The 20,575-nt window shown below is 34.7% G+C and overlaps 1 protein-coding gene across 1 annotated transcript in view; it reads left to right on the top strand.

Annotated features, from left to right (window-relative positions):
* LIX1 (limb and CNS expressed 1) overlaps positions 1–20,575 on the top strand; it is a 64,279-nt gene that overhangs the window by 13,719 nt on the left and 29,985 nt on the right. The window contains exon 2 of the mRNA XM_051994137.1: positions 5,393–5,556. Within this exon, the coding sequence (XP_051850097.1) occupies positions 5,393–5,556 (164 nt within the window). The remainder of the gene's footprint in view (positions 1–5,392; positions 5,557–20,575) is intronic.

Below are 20,575 nucleotides of genomic sequence, written 5' to 3'. Positions count from 1 at the left end.
TTCTGGGGATAACATTTATTACTAAGAACTTAACTTATTTATATTAAAATACAAGGGAATATTCTTATAATGTTACTATTATGAGAATAGAATGACAGCTGTATTATATACTAATTAGATTTGTAGGATTTGGAGTTGTGTTGTACAAGACTTGATCTAATCTTAGGTTTTTCTAAATCTATATACTAATAAAAAATGTTAAAACAAAATTTTACTATAGTTGCATTTGTTTTGTTGCATCTGCTTGCCAGGCACTGATATTTCAATTTCTGTTATAACTGTTCATAATACTCTATAAATATTATTATCCCATACCAAATTTTTTTTGAGGCTAAGATTTATTGCTCTACTTTTAGAAAGACTAACAAATACAATGCTTCAAATACTAGTTCATCAAGATGTTTGGTGTTGTTCAGTTATTTCAGACTCTTTAAGACCTCATTTAGGGTTTTCTTGATGAAGACACTGGAATGTTTTGTCATTTCCTTCTCTAGCTCATTTCCCAGGGCCACACAGCTAGGCCAAATTTGAACTCAAATCTTTCTGCCTTCAAGCCCAGCACTCTATCCATTGAGCTACCTAGCTGCTCTTATCAAAGTTAATTTATTTATTCAAATCTTTGACACATATAATTGTCATACTAAGTATAATAATATTGAAAATCAACCATGTAAAATAAATGAGAAAGGTGTTATGATAGAATGTAATAATCATTTTCTAATAGTCTCTGGTAGTATTTATTCTTATATTTATCTTGATTTTTTCCTTCCAATTTTAAATGAAATAGATTTTTAAGGTATTTTGTTCCATTACTATTTTTAAAATTCCTCTTTTTTGAATTCTCAAATTAAAGTCAAGCATTTAGAACTTGATGAAAAAAAATCAATATTTTTGGAGATAAATTCCATGTAAAGTATAAATAGATATCTGAGGTTCATCATACATACATACATACATACATAGGTACACATGTAAATTGATACATAGATTGATAGATAGTTATGGCAGTTAGCTGTGTGAGAAATGTTCCTCATCTAATGTCTTTTAGAATGTATCTTATCCCAATTTTGTTTCAATAAAACAGTGGTACAATGTTATAAGTTACAAATGCACAGTTTTCTTGACATCATATACATTTGCTAAGAATAAGCAATATGTGCCATATTTCTTTGTAAGATAACAGCCTAATCAATTAAATATTGGGCTTCTCGTGATGCAATTTAACCCCGAGATAATGAGAGATCAACAAGCATCAAGCCTCTTATAACCTCTTCATCCTTTGTATTTATCTTATGTTATCTATGTCCATTTCAGGGACAGAGGGCCAGACTTCAGGTTAGGAAAACTTCTACGTTCAAATCCAAGATCTGATACTAGTTGTGTGAACCTTAACTTCTGTCTGATTTAGTTTCCTCATCTATAAAATGAAGATGACAATAGTACCTAATTCCTAAGGCTACTGTTACGATAAAATAAGATAATATTTGCACATCACTCTACACATATTAAAGCATTTTATAAATACTTTATCAGACCTGGGAAATGAAAGAGATTTACTAGAGAAGCATAAGTGAAAAGTTTTGTCACAGAGAACTGCCTTGAAAAAGTATACCTATTATAATTGCCTCCAAATTCTTCTCTCTGCCAACATGTCATTATGACTGGAAGGGAGAATTATGAAATGGGGTTAGAAGAATCTCACTTTTGTTGGGAGATGACTAAATTGGCTTCTTTAAAACATTTTCTATATATTCAACTTTCATCTTCCCAGGATGTTAGAAAACCAAAGATTTTTAAAAGGAACGTTATCTAGCCTGGCCAAAATGAAAAAGCATACAGTGACAGCTGACTTTTTGTCTGCACAGCTCTAGCCATCCATGCTTTAGAATGTAAATCAATAAAAATTACAAAAGGAATTCATTTCAATAGGATAGATTCCAACAAAAGAATCCTATTTATACACATAATAGGAAGAATCCATCTCTTTTTCTCACATTATGTATTGTTGTTCAATAGCTAGGACTCTCATTTTTTAAAATTTTCCCACTCTCCAATGGATAAAAGGTCAAAGGATATAACCAGGCAGTTCTCAAGGGAAATCCAAAAACGATATGGAAAAATGCTCTAAATGGCTAATCACATTAGAAATGCAAATTGAAACAATCCATCACATTGACAGAAGATAGCAAAAAAGAAAAATGACATTTGATGGAGGGGCTATGGAAGAACAAGCATAGGAATGCAGCTGTGAATGGGTCTCATCATTCTGGAAAGGAATTTGGAAGAACTATAATTAACTAAAATGTACATACCCTTTGACCCAGTGATAACACTACTAGATGTATTCCTCAAAGATATTCAAGAAGAGCCATATGTACAAAAATATACACAGTCGCAACACTTTTTATGGTACCAAAAAACCGGAAACTTAAGGGATATCCATAAATTAAGGAATTATTGAGTAAATTATGGTATGATATAATATATATGTATATATATATATGATAGAATATTCTTGAACAATAAGGAAGACAAAAGGATGAATTCAGAAAAGCCTAGAAATACTTATTTGAACTAATGCAGATTGAAGTAAACAAAATTAGGGGGAAAAGTTACACAGTAATAACATTGTAAAGAAAATCATCTTTGAAAGACTAAAGAACTCTGACCAAAGCAATGACCAACCATGAATCCAGAGAACCAATGAATGATAAAGTATGATACCATTTTCCTCATAGAGCGTTCTATCTCTTAATAGAATCAAGGTTTCAGAATAAAATATTTTCTGGCATAGTAAATGAATATCATTGCTTGATTGATGATGTCTATTTGTTACAGGGATTGTGTATTTTTTTTTAATTTGGGGTGAGGGAAGAACTTTTAGGGAGGAAGGAGAATCTGAAGATAACATTATCAAAAAGAAAAAGAAGAAAAAAAGATCATTGAAGCATTTAAATTTAAAAATGTAGAGAACAGAAGAAAGTTCAGAATAAAACACAGATAAGCAGGACAGTTTTGAAAGTAACATTATATCCTTTTTTTTTTTTTTTTTTAAAGCCAAATGAAAAAGAGATTTGCTACCCAGGAAATACTTTGCACAAAGGAATACTCATTTTTGGTGATGATTATCAAGTTTAGAATAACAAAATAAAAAAAGTATAATAAATTAAATTACTATAGTGAATTCTGTGGTAAATTAAAAAGTGAAATATCTATCTATATGGTCAAGGGGCCTAATAGGCTTCTAGAAACAACTTTTACTATTGGTATAAAATGTTGGTAGAATTGCATTAGACACCAAAGACCTTCCTGTGTGCCTTGCAGATTTCATCATTAAAATCTCAGAGTTACACAAACTGAATAATCTAATAGTTAGCTAGGCATAGCATTACTTCCGCAAGGCCACTGTTTATATAAACAGTGTTAACTTAGAAGGTTAAAAAAAAAAAAGCATTAGTTCCTTAATGAAGGGATGCTATCCATACATGGGCACAGATTTGCTTCTCACATTAACTAGCTGCTTCCTTGGAAATATGAAAGCCAGGCTCCCTGGGGGTAGAACACCCACGGAGGGGTGGACAAATGATGACAGGAATTGGAAAGCTTAAGTGGATAGAACACTGCCAAAGTCCTTCAGGATTGAGAGAAATGAATTTTTAAAATTATTCTTCCTTCTCCTTCTCCTCCTCTTTCTTTCAACAGTATGTGATCTGTCTCTCCACTTGAGATGCCATATCCTTATATGTGGGTGCTCTATCCATAGAAATGTAATTTTTGGTCACATATTTTATATTTTGTGATTTGGGGGCCATATTATTTTTAATTATTGTTTTAATTAGTTTGTACCCTTAATTTTTTTTTCAAAAAGCTGAGACAATTTACTTTTTGTCCTGTGCAGTTATCATTTATGAAATTCTTGAAATACAGCTCCCAAAACCCCAGGCTTTTAAAAAGCCAATCATAGGGGCAGCTCTAAGTGGCCCATTGGATAGAGCACCAGCCCTGAAGTCAGGAGAACCTGAGTTCAAATCTGACCTCAGACACTTAACAATTTCTACCTATGTAACCCTGGGCAAGTCACTTAATCCCTAAAAAAAGCCCATCATCCTTCAAATGGAGCTACTTGACTATGCCTTCAATCCAAATCACTCTGGCTTTTACTTAGATTTTGATAACTTAGAATGAGTATAAATAGCAATCATTTTCTGTTCAGACCAAAAACTTTAATGGTCTTCACCTCCCAAATTGATATTATTGTGATGATAAATTAAGCCATCTTTTGTCTCAGTTCTTACATAGTCCTAAGTCATTGAATGAAGACTGAATGAGCATGGGAAAGACCTTAATTTAGAAAGGCTAAGATTACCAACTGCATTCTGGGCCATCACCAGTCATCTTGATTTTTGTTTTGCCACGGGACTTCAATGAAGCTGGTAGAGAGAATGAAACTGATAACTTTATATAGATCTGCATCTTTTGTTGTTTCTCAAAAAGTCTCAATGATACGGGGAAGGTGATATCTTGACATTCAAATTAATTAGATTTAAAAGAGGCAGAGCTGGGCAAAGTCACCAGCCTCACTTGTTCCTCCAGAGCCATCTGAGTCCAGTGGTAAGACATGGAGTTGGGCCCTGATATAGTAGGAGACCTTGATTTTTTAACCTAAGGTCTTTTCCAGGTCTCAGTTTTCTGAAGCAACATCCATTCAATGATTAGATGTAGGAAAGAAATCCAATTAATAAACAAAATAATGTAATATTGTTTTTCCTCTTCAAGAATGAAGGATGAAAAATAGAAAAAAACAAAAATAAAAACAAAAACAAACTTCCTGGAGTTAGAGACTTGGAGAAGACATGATAGCTGACTTCAACTTCAATGATCTGAAGATCTGTCAAAAGGATGGAGATTTATTCCTTTCTGCTTGGTCCCAGATGATAGAATTAGAAGCAATGGGTTGCAAAACACAGATTTGGAGTCAGTACAAGGAGAAATTTTTGAATAATCAGTGCTTCCCAAAAAGTGGAATAATCTTTTTCAGAGGGAAGAGAGTTCATGGAGGTCTTTAAGTAGCAGCCAAATGATCACCTGTTGGTGAAAAGTATTCAGTATATTGCGCTAGGTGGCGCAGTAGATAGAGTATGAGGTGCTCTCCTGAAATCAGGAGAACCTGAGTTCAAATGTGACCTCAAACACTTAAGACTTCCTACCTGTGTGACTCTGGGCAAGTCACTTAACCCCAATTGCCTCAGGGGGGGAAAAAGTTTTCTTGGGTTAAACAGGTTGGAATAGAAACCCTCTCAGTCCTTTCTAACTGAAATTCTGTAGGAAATAAAATCAGTGTTTAAGAAGATATTCCTAAAAATGTTTTGTTTTATTTTGTTTGTTTTTCCAGTGAATGTTGTATCAATGCTGCAGGAATTTTGGGAAAGCAAACAACAGCAGAGAGCTGTGTTCCCAAGTGAAGGTTTGGTGGTATATGAGTCTTTGCCATCTCCTGGGCCTCCATTTGTAAGTTATGTCACCCTCCCTGGAGGAAGCTGTTTTGGTAATTTCCAGGTAAGAAGTGCTATTTGTCAATAAGATATTTCGGTTATAATAGGGTAAGACCCTCTCTAATATTGATGTCAGAAGAAAAGTATATTTTTTAAAAAAACATTATTGTCTTTCTATGTAATAAAATGAAAATTATGTGTTATACATATTTACATTAGGAATATGAGTAGTGTGAAGTGTAGTAAATAAAATAAAATTTGTTCAAGTCTTACCTCCAACATTTTCTCTCTATGTGAATACAGGCATATGTCAACCTCTTTGAGTCTCATCTGTAAGATGGGAATAATTATACCTACTTCATGGAATTGTTATAAAGTTAAAATGAAATAATGCATGTAAATTACTCAGCAGACCTTAAAGCATTATATAGCACCAGAGATCTGGAGCACCTTAAGCACCATCAAGTCCATCTCTCTCATTTAATAATAAGGAAGCAGAGGTCCAGGGAAGTTAAATGATTTTCTTACAGGTTGAAAACATCAGAGGCAGGATTTGGACCCATTTCTTCTGATTCCAGACTAATGATCTTTCAACTATTCCTTTGCCTCCTATAACTTTCTACTATATTATTTAATCTACATTGTAATCCAATATGTAGGGCAGGTAAGTAATTCAGTGGATGGAATTAGGAATATCTGAGTTAAAATATGGCTTCAGAATCTTACTATCTCTGTGACCTTGGGCAAATCAGTTTCCTCATCTATAAAATGAACTAGGAAAGGAAATGGCAAACTATTCTAGTATCTTTACCAAGAAAACCCAAATGGAGTCATGGAGATTCAGATATGACTGAAATTACTAATCAGCAGAATGGCATGTGGTGCTTCATATAGATGATCAATTAGTAAGCATTTGAATCCTATACTAGGCACAAAAGAATGATAAAACATGATGTATACTCTTAAAGAACTGACATGTTCAATATTATAATTAACAATGAAACAATAAGGCAGTGGATATCAAGATTTCAGATGCCACAAAGTTAGAAAGCATAGCTAACATGCTAAATGACAGAATCAAAATTTGAAAAGATATTATTAATAGATTGAAATGCTGAACCAATAGCAACAAGACAAAATTGGAGAAAGACAAAAGTGTGTAATCTTGCAAATGCAAGATACTCAGTTAACCAAGAAGAGAATTGTGAAGACCAAACTTAGTAATTGTTTTTGTGAAAAAGAATTATAGTTTAGACTGACCACAAGTCAATGGTGTTTAACAATGTCTGTTAATAATATCTACAAAACAAGTATGCCTAACATTTTAAAAATTCAATTTGCATCATTAACACTTCCTTCATCACTTTCTTAAGTATAGTTAGCAATCAAACTTTGATTTGCAGTGTTTGCCTATTTCTAAGGTGTAAATACCCTGAAGATTTTAAAGTAGAGTGCCAGCCAGTATCTATCACAAGTTCATTATATGCTTGGAGTCTGGCATCATTGGTGAAAAAGCTGATGTAATTTCATGTCACATTAATAGAAATATAAAGCTCTCTGCACACATATATTGTATCTAGGATATACTGCAACCCATTCAACATGTAAAGGACTCTTGCCATCTGGGGGGAAGGGGTGGAGAGAGGGAGGGGAAAAATCGGAACAGAAATGAATGCAAGGGATAATGCTGTAAAAAATTACCCTGGCATGCATTCTATCAATAAAAAATTATTTAAAAAAATAGAAATATAAAGCTCAAGCATACTCTACTCTGCACTGGTCAGAATACACTGTGTCCATTTCTAGGTGACACACTGGCAACTAGACCCTGACATTAGACTTCCTGAAACCCTAAAATGTCAGAGCTGGAAGGAACACTAGAAATTATTTTTTCCCCTACATATGAGGACATAAAAATCCTTCTGGATCAAGTCTTGATTTGTATCTTGTCTTACAATGACTTAACTTAGGACCAGAGCCCAGCTTCCTAATTCTCTCTCCAAGGCTTTTTCACTACATAAGGTGCTAATCCTTGTAATTTTGACTCTTAAGATGATGAATGTTAATGTTATTAAATGTGGTTAAAATAGGAAACTAGAAGAATTACGATCTTTAATGAAGAACCAGAAAACTAAACTATTAAAGATTTTTTTTCTCCCTGATTGATGTCATCAGCAGAAAGAGATAATTATAAAAGGGTGGCCAGGATGGTGATCATGGAAACCCATGATTTTCAAAATTCTGGAACAATGTCCTATGAAAAATGGCTCCTGAGGAAAGGGACCCACATGTGCAAAAATGTTTGTGGCAGCCCTTTTTGTAGTGGCAAGAAACTGGAAACTGAGTGGCTGCTCATCAGTTGGATAATGGCTAGAATAAGTTATGGTATATGAATGTTATGGAATATTATTGTTCTATAAGAAATGATCAGCAGGATGATTTTAGAGAGGTCTGGAGAGAGTTACATGAACTGATGCTAAGTGAAATGAGTTCATTTGTAGATTCATTGTACATGGCAATGGAGATGGATGCCGTTCTTCTCAATAATGAGATGATTTAGGCCAGTTCCAATGATCTTGTTATGATGAGAACCATCTACACCCAGAGAGAGGACTGTGGGAACTGAGTGTGGATCACAACATAACATTCTCGCTCTTTTTCTTGTTGTTTGCTTGAATTTTATTTTCTTTCTCATTTTTTTCTTTTTGATGTGATTCTTCTTGTACAGCAAGATTATTGTATAAAAAGTATGCCTATATTGGATTTACATATATTTTTACCATGTTTAACATATATTGGATTACTTGCCATTTAGGAGAGGGGTTGGGGAGGAGAGAAATTAGAACACCAGGTTTTGCAAGAGTCAATGGTGAAAAATTATTCTTGCATATGTTTTGAAAATAAAAAGCTACAATAAAAAAAGAAAGAAAGAAAAAGAAAAAATGGGGCAGTTGGGTGGCACAGTGGACAGAGCATCAGCCTTGAAGTCAGGAAGACCTGAGTTCAAATGTAGCCTCAGACACTTAAGACGGCTTAGCTGTGTGACCCTGGGCAAGTCACTTAACCCCAATTGCCTCAGCAAAAAAGAAAGAAAGAGAAAAAATGGCTCCTGAAACTGCAGATGATAGAAATAAAAACAAATGGGAGACACGATAGTTATTTTCAGATATCTGAAAATCTGTCAATTGAAAAAATATTCTCTATAGCTCCAGGGAACAGAACAAGGAAATTACAAAGAGTAGGAGATAGGCTGTATTTCAATTAAAAAAAAAAAAAGACTTTTCTAATAGTTAGTACTAGAATATCTTCCCCATTATTTTTGAATTTTCCATCACTGGAAATATCCTCAATGATATAAAGAAGATTCAAGCATATTAGAGAGGGAATTTCTAATTTTTGGTAGAAAATGAACTGTTAAGTAACTTCCAGTTTTGTAAGTCTCATTTAATGATTCAACAACCAATGATACCAAGTAATACATATAAGTTTTGAGTTTTTCAGTGCAGACAGTTTCCATTGCTATTGAGGTTCAGAGGAGGAGTTCAAGGACATAGTCAAGTAAACCTTCATGCCTAGGTGACAGCTCCATGACACAATGGACAGAATGCCAGGCTAGAAGCCAGAAAAACTCATCTTAAGTTCAACTCTGGTCTCAGACATTAGTTGTATGACCCTGGGCAAGTCACTTCACTACCCTGTTTGCCTCAGTTTTCTAATCTATTAAATGATCTGGAGAAGGAAATGGCAGGCCACTCCAGTGTCTTTGCCAAGAAAACCCCAAATGGGAGTCATGAAAAATTGGGCACCGCTGAAATGACTCAATAACAAACTTTGATGGGTCTAAAACTATTGAGTCTGGATAAGTAAAGAAAAGTGGTTAGCCACAGCATGTTTTTAATCATAGGCTATCTTACTCTGCTGTCCCAAAACCATTTTCTGAGTATGCAAACCTATAGTACGGTTTCCCCTGGGTTTAACTTAGTTACAAAGAAAAATCTATTGCCTCCCTTACCCTTCCTCCATTAAAACAAATTGCAGTCCAAAACCAAGTAGAAGTGCTTTAAAAGCCCATTTGAGTTCATCTATAAATGAAAATAATCAAGAAGTGATTGTCTAGATTTTTCATCTAGCAATTACTTCTATCCACAAATGGGGAGCAAAATGTGAAATTTAAATAGGTGAATTTTGTTACATGTTAGCAGCTGTGATTGAAGAAGCTAAAAACATTGCCTATAGGATAGTTTATGATTCTCTATGGATTTTATTTATCCATACTTACCTTGTCTCCCACGATCATTTATAAGCAAAAGTTGGCCACAAAAGATACACATATTAAATAATATATAGGTATGCACACATTGTGCGCATGAACATCTGTTCATATAAAATGAATACACACATTGTTATGCTATAGTTTGTCATGAGTATTGGATGCATCAACAGCTCAACACTATGTACTTTGAGTGTATTTAAGGGAATATTCCAACTATTTTTATTTTGCTAGCCTGAGAATCTCTAATCATCCCCCAAATCCCACAAATATCTCTGCGAAAATGATAGAGTCTCCCTTGGGAAGTAATTGAATGTCTTTGTTATGGTCTTAAATGATTTTTTTAAAGTACAAGAGCTAAACTCTTCTGAGGGGAGGTCTTTTTGTGAGTCCCAAGATTATTTCAGAGTCTTATTTTCCATATGTTTAAATCATCTTTCTCACAAAGTTCTCAGGAGGACGATTAACATCTTTTCTTAAAATGTCTCAGAATTTCATGAATCTGAAATGCTTTAAGCATTCATTGTTAACTGTCCAAATGACTCATTTTACCCACTTGGCAACAGAAATATGAGGTAGAAAAGGAAAACAGAGAAACCATCTCCTAAAACAGTGATCTCAAGCTTTCCTTTGTATATCAGAAATCATCTTAAATGCCATTATCACCATATAACATTTCATCTTATTTTTTGCCAGCAGTTGGACTATAACAACCTACATTCTCATTCCTACAATGCTTTTCACATAATCAAATGTCACCCCTATATACTGCAAAGCATTTCATGATGGCTTCTTAATTTTTATACTGAGACATGCAGAAACCAGTATGTATGATAACAGTTGTGCTACTCGGTTTCAGATATCTCTCTCCTCCATTAGTTCAAATAAGCCAAAGTCATTTTACTGGAGGGATGACTATTAGTATGGATATTGAAATTAATCTCCTTTCTTTCTCAAGCAGTTGCTTAAATGCTGTGAGAAATTCTGTCCATTCACTCTTTAGGGAAAGAGTATGAGGCTGAGCAGATGGGTTTTAGTTTTGCAACTAATCTAAGTAAAGCAGTTAAAAAAAACTAGAATAAACCAAAACACTTTGGTTTTTATACAAAGAAATCTCACACTCTAATGTAAATTGTAAATGTATGCAAAGGTTAATTAAGTACCTCTCCACATTCCCCAAACCCTTTCTTCCCATAAAAAAAAAAAAAACCCTGAAAGACAAAGAAGCACCAAGTCTTGTAGTTCTCCATCTCACTGAATCATATGCTCCCAGAACTCACTATAGCAAAAAGGGAAAGTGAATAGTTATCCTTTTAAAATTTTTCCCTATTGCTTCCGAAGAATTAAAAATAAAGGAAAACTTAACAGATCTAGGATACAAACTTATATTTTTAAAAAATCTATTTTCTGATACCAAAGATCTTAAGTTGAAATTCTTATATTTGCTTCATGCCATTTTTGTCTGGGCAGCTAATCCCTGCCTGCTCCCTCACCCCCACCCTCATTCTGACCACATACCATGACCATGAAAACTGTACAGTAATTTCCATTTACTACAAAAAGACCAACATAAGGGCCATCAGATCAGCTTCTGGCTCCCCTCTTGCTGAACTCAGAAGTAAAGCCATTCATTGTTCCTGCAGATGTTTTTGTTTTCAGTACCAAAGGGAATGTCATTAAGTATTTTATCTTCATTTTTGGAAACTTTTGTATTTTGATTAAAAGTTCTGTGGTTCAACCTTTATTTTCAGAGCTGTGGCCTGGTCTTCTACAAGTAAGTCTGCTGGGATGATTTAGATGAATGAATTTTTACTCTTATTTAGGGAAAACAGCAAAAACTCCCTTGAATAATTATTAGTAGATACAATTTATGTAAGAAAAGTATAATATAAATTTAAATTAATAAGTTCATCCTGTGGCTATAACTCTGTATTATAGTAATGGCTCAATTTATGTGAAAAGTAGGAGGTACTTATTCATTGAGACATTACAGTTACTGGCAAAATTTAAAGGCTCCTTTGCTTTCTAGGAAACAAATGTAAATGATGAACAGCTTTAGTGCTGGAAAGTTAGGTAGAGTAAACATGCTATACCAATTTTCAAATTATTAGAACTGGAAAGAACTTTTAAGTTCTTCTCATCCGACCACCTCATTTTACAAGTGAAGAAACTGAGGTCTGGAGCAGGAAAGGTCTATAACACAGAGAGGTTAAGTGACTTTTTCAAATGATACTGCCAGTGTGAATCAAAGATGGGACTCTATCCATTATCCTGCAAAAACATTTATGATGATCAAAACTGAAGATTTCAAGCCAGTTTTCTGGATGTTTCCAAGTATCCAGCTGTGTGGAAGAATATTCTATTTTATTTTTATTAAAGCTTTTTATTTTCAAAACATATGCATAAATAAATTTCAACATAAACCCTTTCAAAACCTTGTGTTCCAAAATTTTCTCCCTCCCTTATCCCTTCCTCTTCACCTAAATAGCAAGAAAATCCATATGTTAAACATGTGCAGTTCTTCTACACATATTTCCACAGTTATCATGCTGCACAAGAAAAATCAAATCAAAAAAGAAAAAAATGATAAAGAAAACAAAAAGCAAGCAAACAACCACAAAAAAAAAGATGAAAAATGTTGTGATCCACACTCAGTCCCCACAGTCCTTTCTCTTGGGTGCAGAAGGCTGTCTTCATCACAAGACCATTGGAACTGACTTGAATTACCTTAAAGTTGAAAAGAACCACATTGGAAGATTATTTTAGCTTTAATCTCAAGTTTTGTGTTTAATAATTATAGTCTAGGAGAACAGTTTTCAAAGTATGGTCCCAGGATGACCAAAGGTCCAGAGATCCTTCAGGGTCTTCTCAAGGTTAAAATTATTTTCATAATAATACTAAAATATTTTAACTTCTAATATGGTAAATGTCAAAAATATCATCCATAAATAAAAACTTTTTGGGGGTCCTCAATAACTTTTGAAAGTGTAAAGGGGTCCTGAGACCAAAAAGTTTAAGAACCCATTGGTTTATGAATTTGGTAGTAGGAAAAAGAACCAGTTCTTTTGTTGTTGTTGTTAACAAATGAGCTAATTGAGGCCCAGAGAAAGGGATTGTCCTAATAAGCACCATTCAAAGCCAAGATTGTTACAGGTGATTATTTTCTTTAGCAGTTTTTGATTTTTAGCTCCCAAAACAGTTTTTCAAACCATCATTTCCCCCCCATAAGTCCTGGGAAGGAAAGAGAAAGAGACCTAACTACTTTTAGTAGTTTAGACATGTCTCCTAATAAGACAGAAACTTGGTTTTAAGGAACAAGTCACCTAAGGCAATGATGACGCTATAGATGGAAAACATATGCTTATATACATGGGATGATTATTCTCAGTGACCAGTGAATTAAGAATCTACTTAAATCACAATAAACTGAGTTTATAAGTTTAAGCTCTTCCCAGGGGAGGCATGGCTAAGAGAAAATTTGATAAAAGATGATTTGTAGACTTGACTAAATAGCATTTTGATGCTTTATTTTTCAATGAATTATTGAATAATTCCTGATTTAAACATTCCATATCCCAAGAAGAGACTCCAATCATGTTGCTGCACATTTTGAGGAGTGTAGCCCAGTTCTCATATTTTTTTAATGCCAAGTTTTCTCCTTGAAATCACCCATGACCACTTCCCTGTCTGTGCACTTGGGATACCTTTACTTTGACTGGCAACATGCTGTATAATGTAACATTTCTGCGGGGGGAGGCATTTCCTGGTGGAAATCTCCACAGGAAAGCATGCTGTTCTGCAGTTAATGAGACACAAAGATGGAGAGTAGTCTGGTTTATTCCCTCAACATTTGAAAGTCGTGTATAGGCTAATTGGCAGCTCTAATGAGTGGCCGGTCCAGTGAAATTGGTAGTCTGAGTTGTTTTTTTAAAAGAGAATATTTCATTCCCCACCCCCTCTAGCCACTTTAGGCTAATCTTTTCTTATCAAGTAAAGTGAATAGAGCAGCTTTGCTTCCAAATAGAACAGTGGGGTGCAATGAAAGAAAAGCTTGGGGGAAAAATAGGCCCCACACTGAATAGGGGCTTAGGGCTAACTCCATAGGAGGATTCCACTTCTCCAGTTCACCAGTTTTAGGGGACTCTGGCCACTGAGCTGGAAATAAAGCAGCATTTCTCCCGTTCCCTGTTTCAATATATTCTCTCTCTCCGTCTCTGTCTCTGTCTCTCTGTCTGTCTTTGTCTCTGTCTGTCTCTGTCTCTTTGTCTCTCTCTGTCTGTCTCTCTGTCTCTGTCTCTGTCTCTTTGTCTCTCTCTCTCTGTGTCTCTGTGTGTCTCTGTCTCTCTGTCTCTCTCTCTCTCTCTCTCTTTCTCTCTCTCTCTCTCTCTCTCACACACACACACACATACACACCCTTCTTCCCACTATCTGCTTTGTGTGAAAACTTCTGCACTCAAGCATTTGGCTCAATCAGAGCTGAGCCCTTTTATATCAAAGGGTAAGAAAACAACTGTAAAAATAAACCAAGATCTCAAATCCTAGTCAATTCATCTTGTCTTCACCTTAAGTTTAAAAAAGAAGAGAAAAGAAAAGAAAAGAAAAAGAGACCCACGTGGTTTTGTAATAGTTACCAGGGACTGTCTTCAATGTATGTGTATAGAAATAGCACGGGAGGTGGGGGGGGAAAAGAGGGATGAGACCAGGTGGTTTGGATTATAAAAATAACATTCTGACCTACCATGTGCATGAAACGTTTCTTTCAGTTGACAGGAACTGCTGTGCTTTCTCTGAAAATTGGGCTCTTGGACTTATCCCCTCCCCCGCTCCCTGTATTTCCCCCAGTTTCTCACATATATAATTCCAATGTATCCCCAACATGTTTCCAGCCTGAAATATGGAAAGGGTAGTACCATATTATTGTAGGTCACTGTTTCCATGTTATCCTTTCTTTACAACCTCCATCTGGAAGGAAAATGCTACTGCCCCTGTATTAGGAAGCTGGAACACAGGCAAATATTCTCACTGAAAAGTGGTCAAGGTCTTAAAGAATCGAAAAGCCTACAATTAGCAATGTGCTCTGGATTGTGACATTCTTTGTGTTGAAATCCCTGCTCTCAAGATGAAAGTGAGGTGTCAGAAACATTGACCAGAGCCAATAGTATAGCCCATTTTATTGATATGCTGACTCTCTGGAACGGGAGAAAAATCTACCTGACTATATATCCTCAAAAAGACCTAGAAGAATTCTGATCTCTTATAAAACATATATATATATATATATATATATATTTTTTACCTCTTTTCCCTGTCACCTCCCTCTCTTTTTCCTCCCTTATGTTGGAGGCTCCCAAGAATAGCATTTACTATTGGGAAATCTTTTCCAAACACATTTGCCTTCAATTGTAGTAAGCAAGAACTTGATCTTCAATTTTGAGCTTTCCATGCAAATGGAATCTCTGCTTCCCACTTATTGTTATCATAAGGATCTGTAATTGTAGACTTTTCCAAAATGATCATATGCAGGTAGCAAAGCAAATAGAGAACTGCACTTAAAGTCAGAAAAGTCTGAGTTCAAATTCCATCTTAGATAATTAAAAGATATGTGCCTCTGAATAAATCATTTAACCTCTGTCCAACTTTCCCTTCCCCATCCCCTCCCCTAGTTAGCAGGTGATTTAATATATGTTAAACATTTGCAATTCTTCTATACATATTTCCACAAATATCAAATTGCACAAAAAAAAATCAAATCAAAAAGGAAAAATGTAAGAAAGAAAACAAACTTCAAGCAAACAAAAAGAGTGAAAATACTATGTTGTGGTCCACATAGAGTTCTCACTGTCCTCTCTCTGGGTACAGATGGCTTTTTTCATCACAAGGCTATAGGAACTGGTCTGAATCATCTCATTGTTGACAAGAACCATGTCTATAAGAATTGATCATCATATAATCTTGCTGTTGCCATATATAATGTTAGAAGCCAGCTATTTTAATAAAATGTATTCACCAACCTTCCAATTAAATGTCATTAGAAAATTTGCCAAACATCACATCTATTCCTTTATTTAACTTAGTGATAAAAATCAACACAGATATACCTTACATGGTAAATAGGTCAAAGCCAGGAATAGATGCCATTGCCTTTTATTAGAGTGCTCTTTCCAAATGAGTATAAAACTATTAATGACCTAGCCATCCTCCATGCCATTATACTGTCCTTTGTTTCATAAGATATAAAAGTAAGTAAAAAACCAGTCTTTGGATCCTGTCATTTTACCAATTCTAGCTTAGGTAGGACAGAAACTCATAGTCAAATTAGAATCTGAGATTCTCAAGGTAAAAAACAAAAAAGTATCTATTACAATTTCATGAGAAAGGGCAACTCCCAACAGACAAGGAATGCAAAGTACAAACTGTAAAACACAAGATTATATAGATCCTAATCAGAAGCCCCCAGCCCACTTCTGACCCCTTCTCCCATTGGCTGGCAAGTTCTAATTTGCCCAGACACTAAATATTGACCACAGAACACACTTTACTGAATTAGGTTCTTAAAAGCTAATGAAAAGGTATGTTTGTGGGGGAAAGGGGAATATGTGTTTATCTAAGATAATGGAATACCTGCAGCTTTTAGCTATAGCTCAACTTGTTATTGCAAAGTCTCAAGTCACAATTAAGGTATAGGTCAAGGCCACATCCTTATGAGAGGTCTTCACTTCCATTCATACCTATACTCATTTAGTTCACATCTATTTTATCTAAAAGGATAACATAAGAGACTGTCAGATACTTTGCTGAAATATTGGCATATCATGACTGGTCTACAGATCTAATAACCCTTTAAAAAGAGGAAATAAGGTTAGTCTGCTATGATCTATTCTTGATTAAATTGTGCAAATCTTTGTGATCATTACTTCTCTTTCTAGATATTCAATAGCTGTCCCTTTGTTATTATGGGATGGGGAAAGTGGGGAGGAATTGAGGTCTAATTCACCGTAGGTTACAAATTTTAACCTTTTCCCTTTTCAATATTTCCTAAATTTGTGATCTTATCAGTTTAGGAATTCCTACTATAATCCATCCATGTCTACCATACTGTGTCCATATCTGCCCAAAGTCATTATTCAAAGTAAGGGAAGGTCCACTCAACATATTAGAGGCTTTCCTGGATTTCTCCCAGCATCAAGATGGTACCACTAAAGCCTTCTGGAGAGCTACATTCTTGCCATGTGATTTGCCCATGTCTTTTTCTTTAAAGTTTGTTAACAATTGAAAAAAACTATGATTCTGTTTGGTTTCTATCCCTTTTTCTGAAATATGAAGGAGGCTGATAGGATTGGAAATCATTTTTATTTTTTATTTGTTTCATGGATTACCATAGCCAAAAAAATTTCATCAATTGACTAGCTTGTTGTTGATGTGTTCTTCCATTATTATCAAGGCTGATACAGAAAAAATAGAATCAGTTTGTTCCTGGAATCATACTTTTTTCCAGTGGTTAAAAAAACAAGTCATAAAATGTACAGATTTTATTAAATGATCAAAAAACATCCCACTAATAAATTATATAACTTTAAGTAAGTTATTTTCATGTCTCAGTTTCACCATTTGCAAAATAGGAATAATAATAGCATCATATTTATAGGCTCTTGTAAGGATCAAATGAGCTAACATATATAAAGTGCTTTTCATACTTTAAAGCCCTATGTAAATACTATTATTATTGTTAGATTTTATTAGAGGTCATCTTTTATTCAGAAGTAAACTCTTTCAGTATATGTATATGTATATGATATACTTCAGCACTTCAAAGATTATGACTTTGTGGTATAGTATTAATAAATATAATAAATAAGCGTACCTTCATAAATTCTATTGATGATTTTCTGTGGTCAAATCAATCATCATCCATTGACCAGTCCTCCAATGATGGATCTCTCCTAACTTAGCTAGCCTGGTCCTCAGACAATAGAATCCAGTCTTTCCATTTCAGTAGAAATTGCAGAAATTTGAACTCTATTGGTATAAGCTCTAGAAACTCAAATTTCTCAAATATAGTGGATTAAATATGCACTTACATATACAAATGCATCAGGTATAAATGAGGTATGGAGCTAAATTATACTAGCAGATAGACACTCTAAGTAAATGACTAGGCATAGTAAACTGTATCCAAACTGAGGGAGCTGGGCCAGATAGCCTCCCAGATTCCTTTTAACTCTATTAGAGCCCCTAATTTTAGATACTATGCCTCAAGACCTTTTAGTAGTTTTTTGCCAATACCTCAAGCTAAAAAAAAAACAAAAACAACCCAGTGTGACTTGCCCAGGGTCACACAGGCAGGAAGTGTTAAGTGACTGAGGTCAGATTTGAACTCATGTCCTTCTGACTTCAGGGCGCTCTGTCTACCTCACCAACTAGCTGCCCGTCCATCTCTTTTTTAAAAAAGGACAAACTCTCTTCTTTCCCACTTCAATCTTCTTATTGAGTACTAAAGAATTACTATATTGTAAAGGGCAAAAATCTCTCTTCAATGTTTGACTCTACAGGTCAGGATATTATCAGCCATCAACTTTTCCTGGCCATCTCTGCATTGTTCTATCCATATTCTGATTATCTTCCTCATCCTCTTCAGTTTTCACCCTTTGGAAATTTGACTGCCCCATGGACACTAGTTTTGGATAAATGAGCTGTTAGCTTATCTTGCCCAGAACCAAGATTCAATATCTCTTCTCAACTATTTCCACACCATCCTACATGTGTGCTCTCCATCCCTTCTCAACTCCCCTTTATGTATTGTCTTTAGAATGTAAGTTTCTTGAGGGCAGAAACTGCCCTTTGTTTCTATATATATACAAACTGTCTTTGTTTCTATATATATCCTTAGCACAGTTCTTGGCACATAGCAATGGTTTAAATAAATGGTTTATTGGAATGTGATTTGTAGCTTTCTAAGTCACTGCCTTAGACTGTACTAATATTAAGGAAATGTCCAGGAGAGACAATAAGACAGTTCTTGAGGGTTTTTATTGTTGTTGTGGTTTGTTGTTTGTTTTTGTGGACAGAGATCTATACTGGAGAGAGGTCTTTCATAATATGACCTTTATGGATATGTTTTGTATAACTTTGCATGTGCCTTCCCAATAAATGATGGGAACGAGGAGGAAGGGAGAGAATCTGGAATTCAACTTTTGTAGGAACAAATGTTAAAAAAAATGTTTTACATGTAACTGGGGAAAATAGAATATTAAAATAATAATGATTAAAAAATAAATGATTTATTGGTTTATTATTGTCTATTTACTTATTGGTAGTTCACTGGAGAGCAAATTTCTATCATTGCAAGTTGGCACCTTCTCTTGCTTAGAAAGAAATGCTTAACAGTGTCTCTGAGGCAGTGCTTGTACCAGGTCTTCGTGGATTTGAAGCTGGGTCTGTATCCACTATACCATTGCTACCTCATTGATTGTTCGTCTGTCTGTCTGTCTATCTATCTCTCTTTCCAAAGCAATTACAATAGGACAAGAAACCAAAGTATGAGGTCCAACTACTTTTTAGTTAGAAACTTGAGAGGCTTAGGTTCAGCATGACCATCATCTCTCATTTGTGAGGCAGAGGGGATGGGTGCCATTTCTTGGCTTTTGCTTACTATCATCCATGACAATATATGAACAAGAGTTCCAGAATAGAAAGTAAGAAACAAGGGATCAAGATGCCCCATGCCATAGCATATTCCTTTAATATCTACTCCCTGTCCTATTCTGTGCTTCCAAGAAAAAAGAATTATCTTTTTTCTCTTGCTTCCATTTTCTCTTTCTCACATTCCTCTTCAAGAATCAAGTCATAGAAGAGCTGAAAATTTAGTACTCTGAATAAAATCATCAGTCCAGCATATCATTCCCCTCCACCAAGTCTTTCTAGAAAGATATCAGTGGAAAACTTTAGTGGGGGAGTGAAAATACAGAAAAATTAAAACTATTATTACAATTTATAAATTAAATTATATTGGTTTACTTATGAAAATACCACCTCACCCTTAAGTTATTGTAATTGTAATTGTAAGATATTGTAAAAAGATTTGTAATCTTTTAACCAGATAATAAGTTTAAGTAAAATTACGATAGATATGACCATTCCAATATTCAAAACATTTTCTGCCATCACTTTATTTCAGATTTGCACATTTTTTGTCTAAATCTGTGATTTCCCAACTCCTAACTATGTTCTCCAAGGATCTCCTCAGTTCCCTTCCCACCTTTCTTTAATCTCTATACTTTCTATGAATGACTACTTCATCAGCTCAATGGGCTTAATTATCATCCCTATGCAGATGACTTCCATTTCTATATATCTAGTTCTAGAATCCCTCCCAAATTCTCATCCTAAATCATCACCTCCTCATTAGATATTTGGTATATTACATCCCAAACTCAATATTTTCAAACCTGAATTCATTATCTTTTCCTTTGAACCAAAAACACTTGTAGATTCCCTTTTTTACTGTCAGAGGTAAAATCATCCCTCTATCACCCAGGTTTATGACTTTGGAGAAAGTCATTTTTAATTCAGCACTTCCCTTCAACAATATCTTCTATATTTTCCATTCTCTCCAATCACATGATCACCATTCCGGTTCAAGTTCTAATCATCTCTCGATTGATCTATTGCAATAGGCTACAGTTTTGTCTCCTTGCCAAAAATCTCTCCTCCCACCTGCCATACTACCTAGAGCTGCAAAAGTGATATTCCAAAAGCACAAAAATAACATAGCTCCTACTTGATGAATTCCCTATTACCTCTGGGATCATATAAA

Source organism: Antechinus flavipes, chromosome 1, assembly GCF_016432865.1.
Source record: "Antechinus flavipes isolate AdamAnt ecotype Samford, QLD, Australia chromosome 1, AdamAnt_v2, whole genome shotgun sequence".
Classification (NCBI taxonomy): Eukaryota; Metazoa; Chordata; class Mammalia; order Dasyuromorphia; family Dasyuridae; genus Antechinus; species Antechinus flavipes.
Note: the sequence above shows the minus strand (reverse complement) of the source record. Positions and strands in the feature narration are given on the sequence as shown.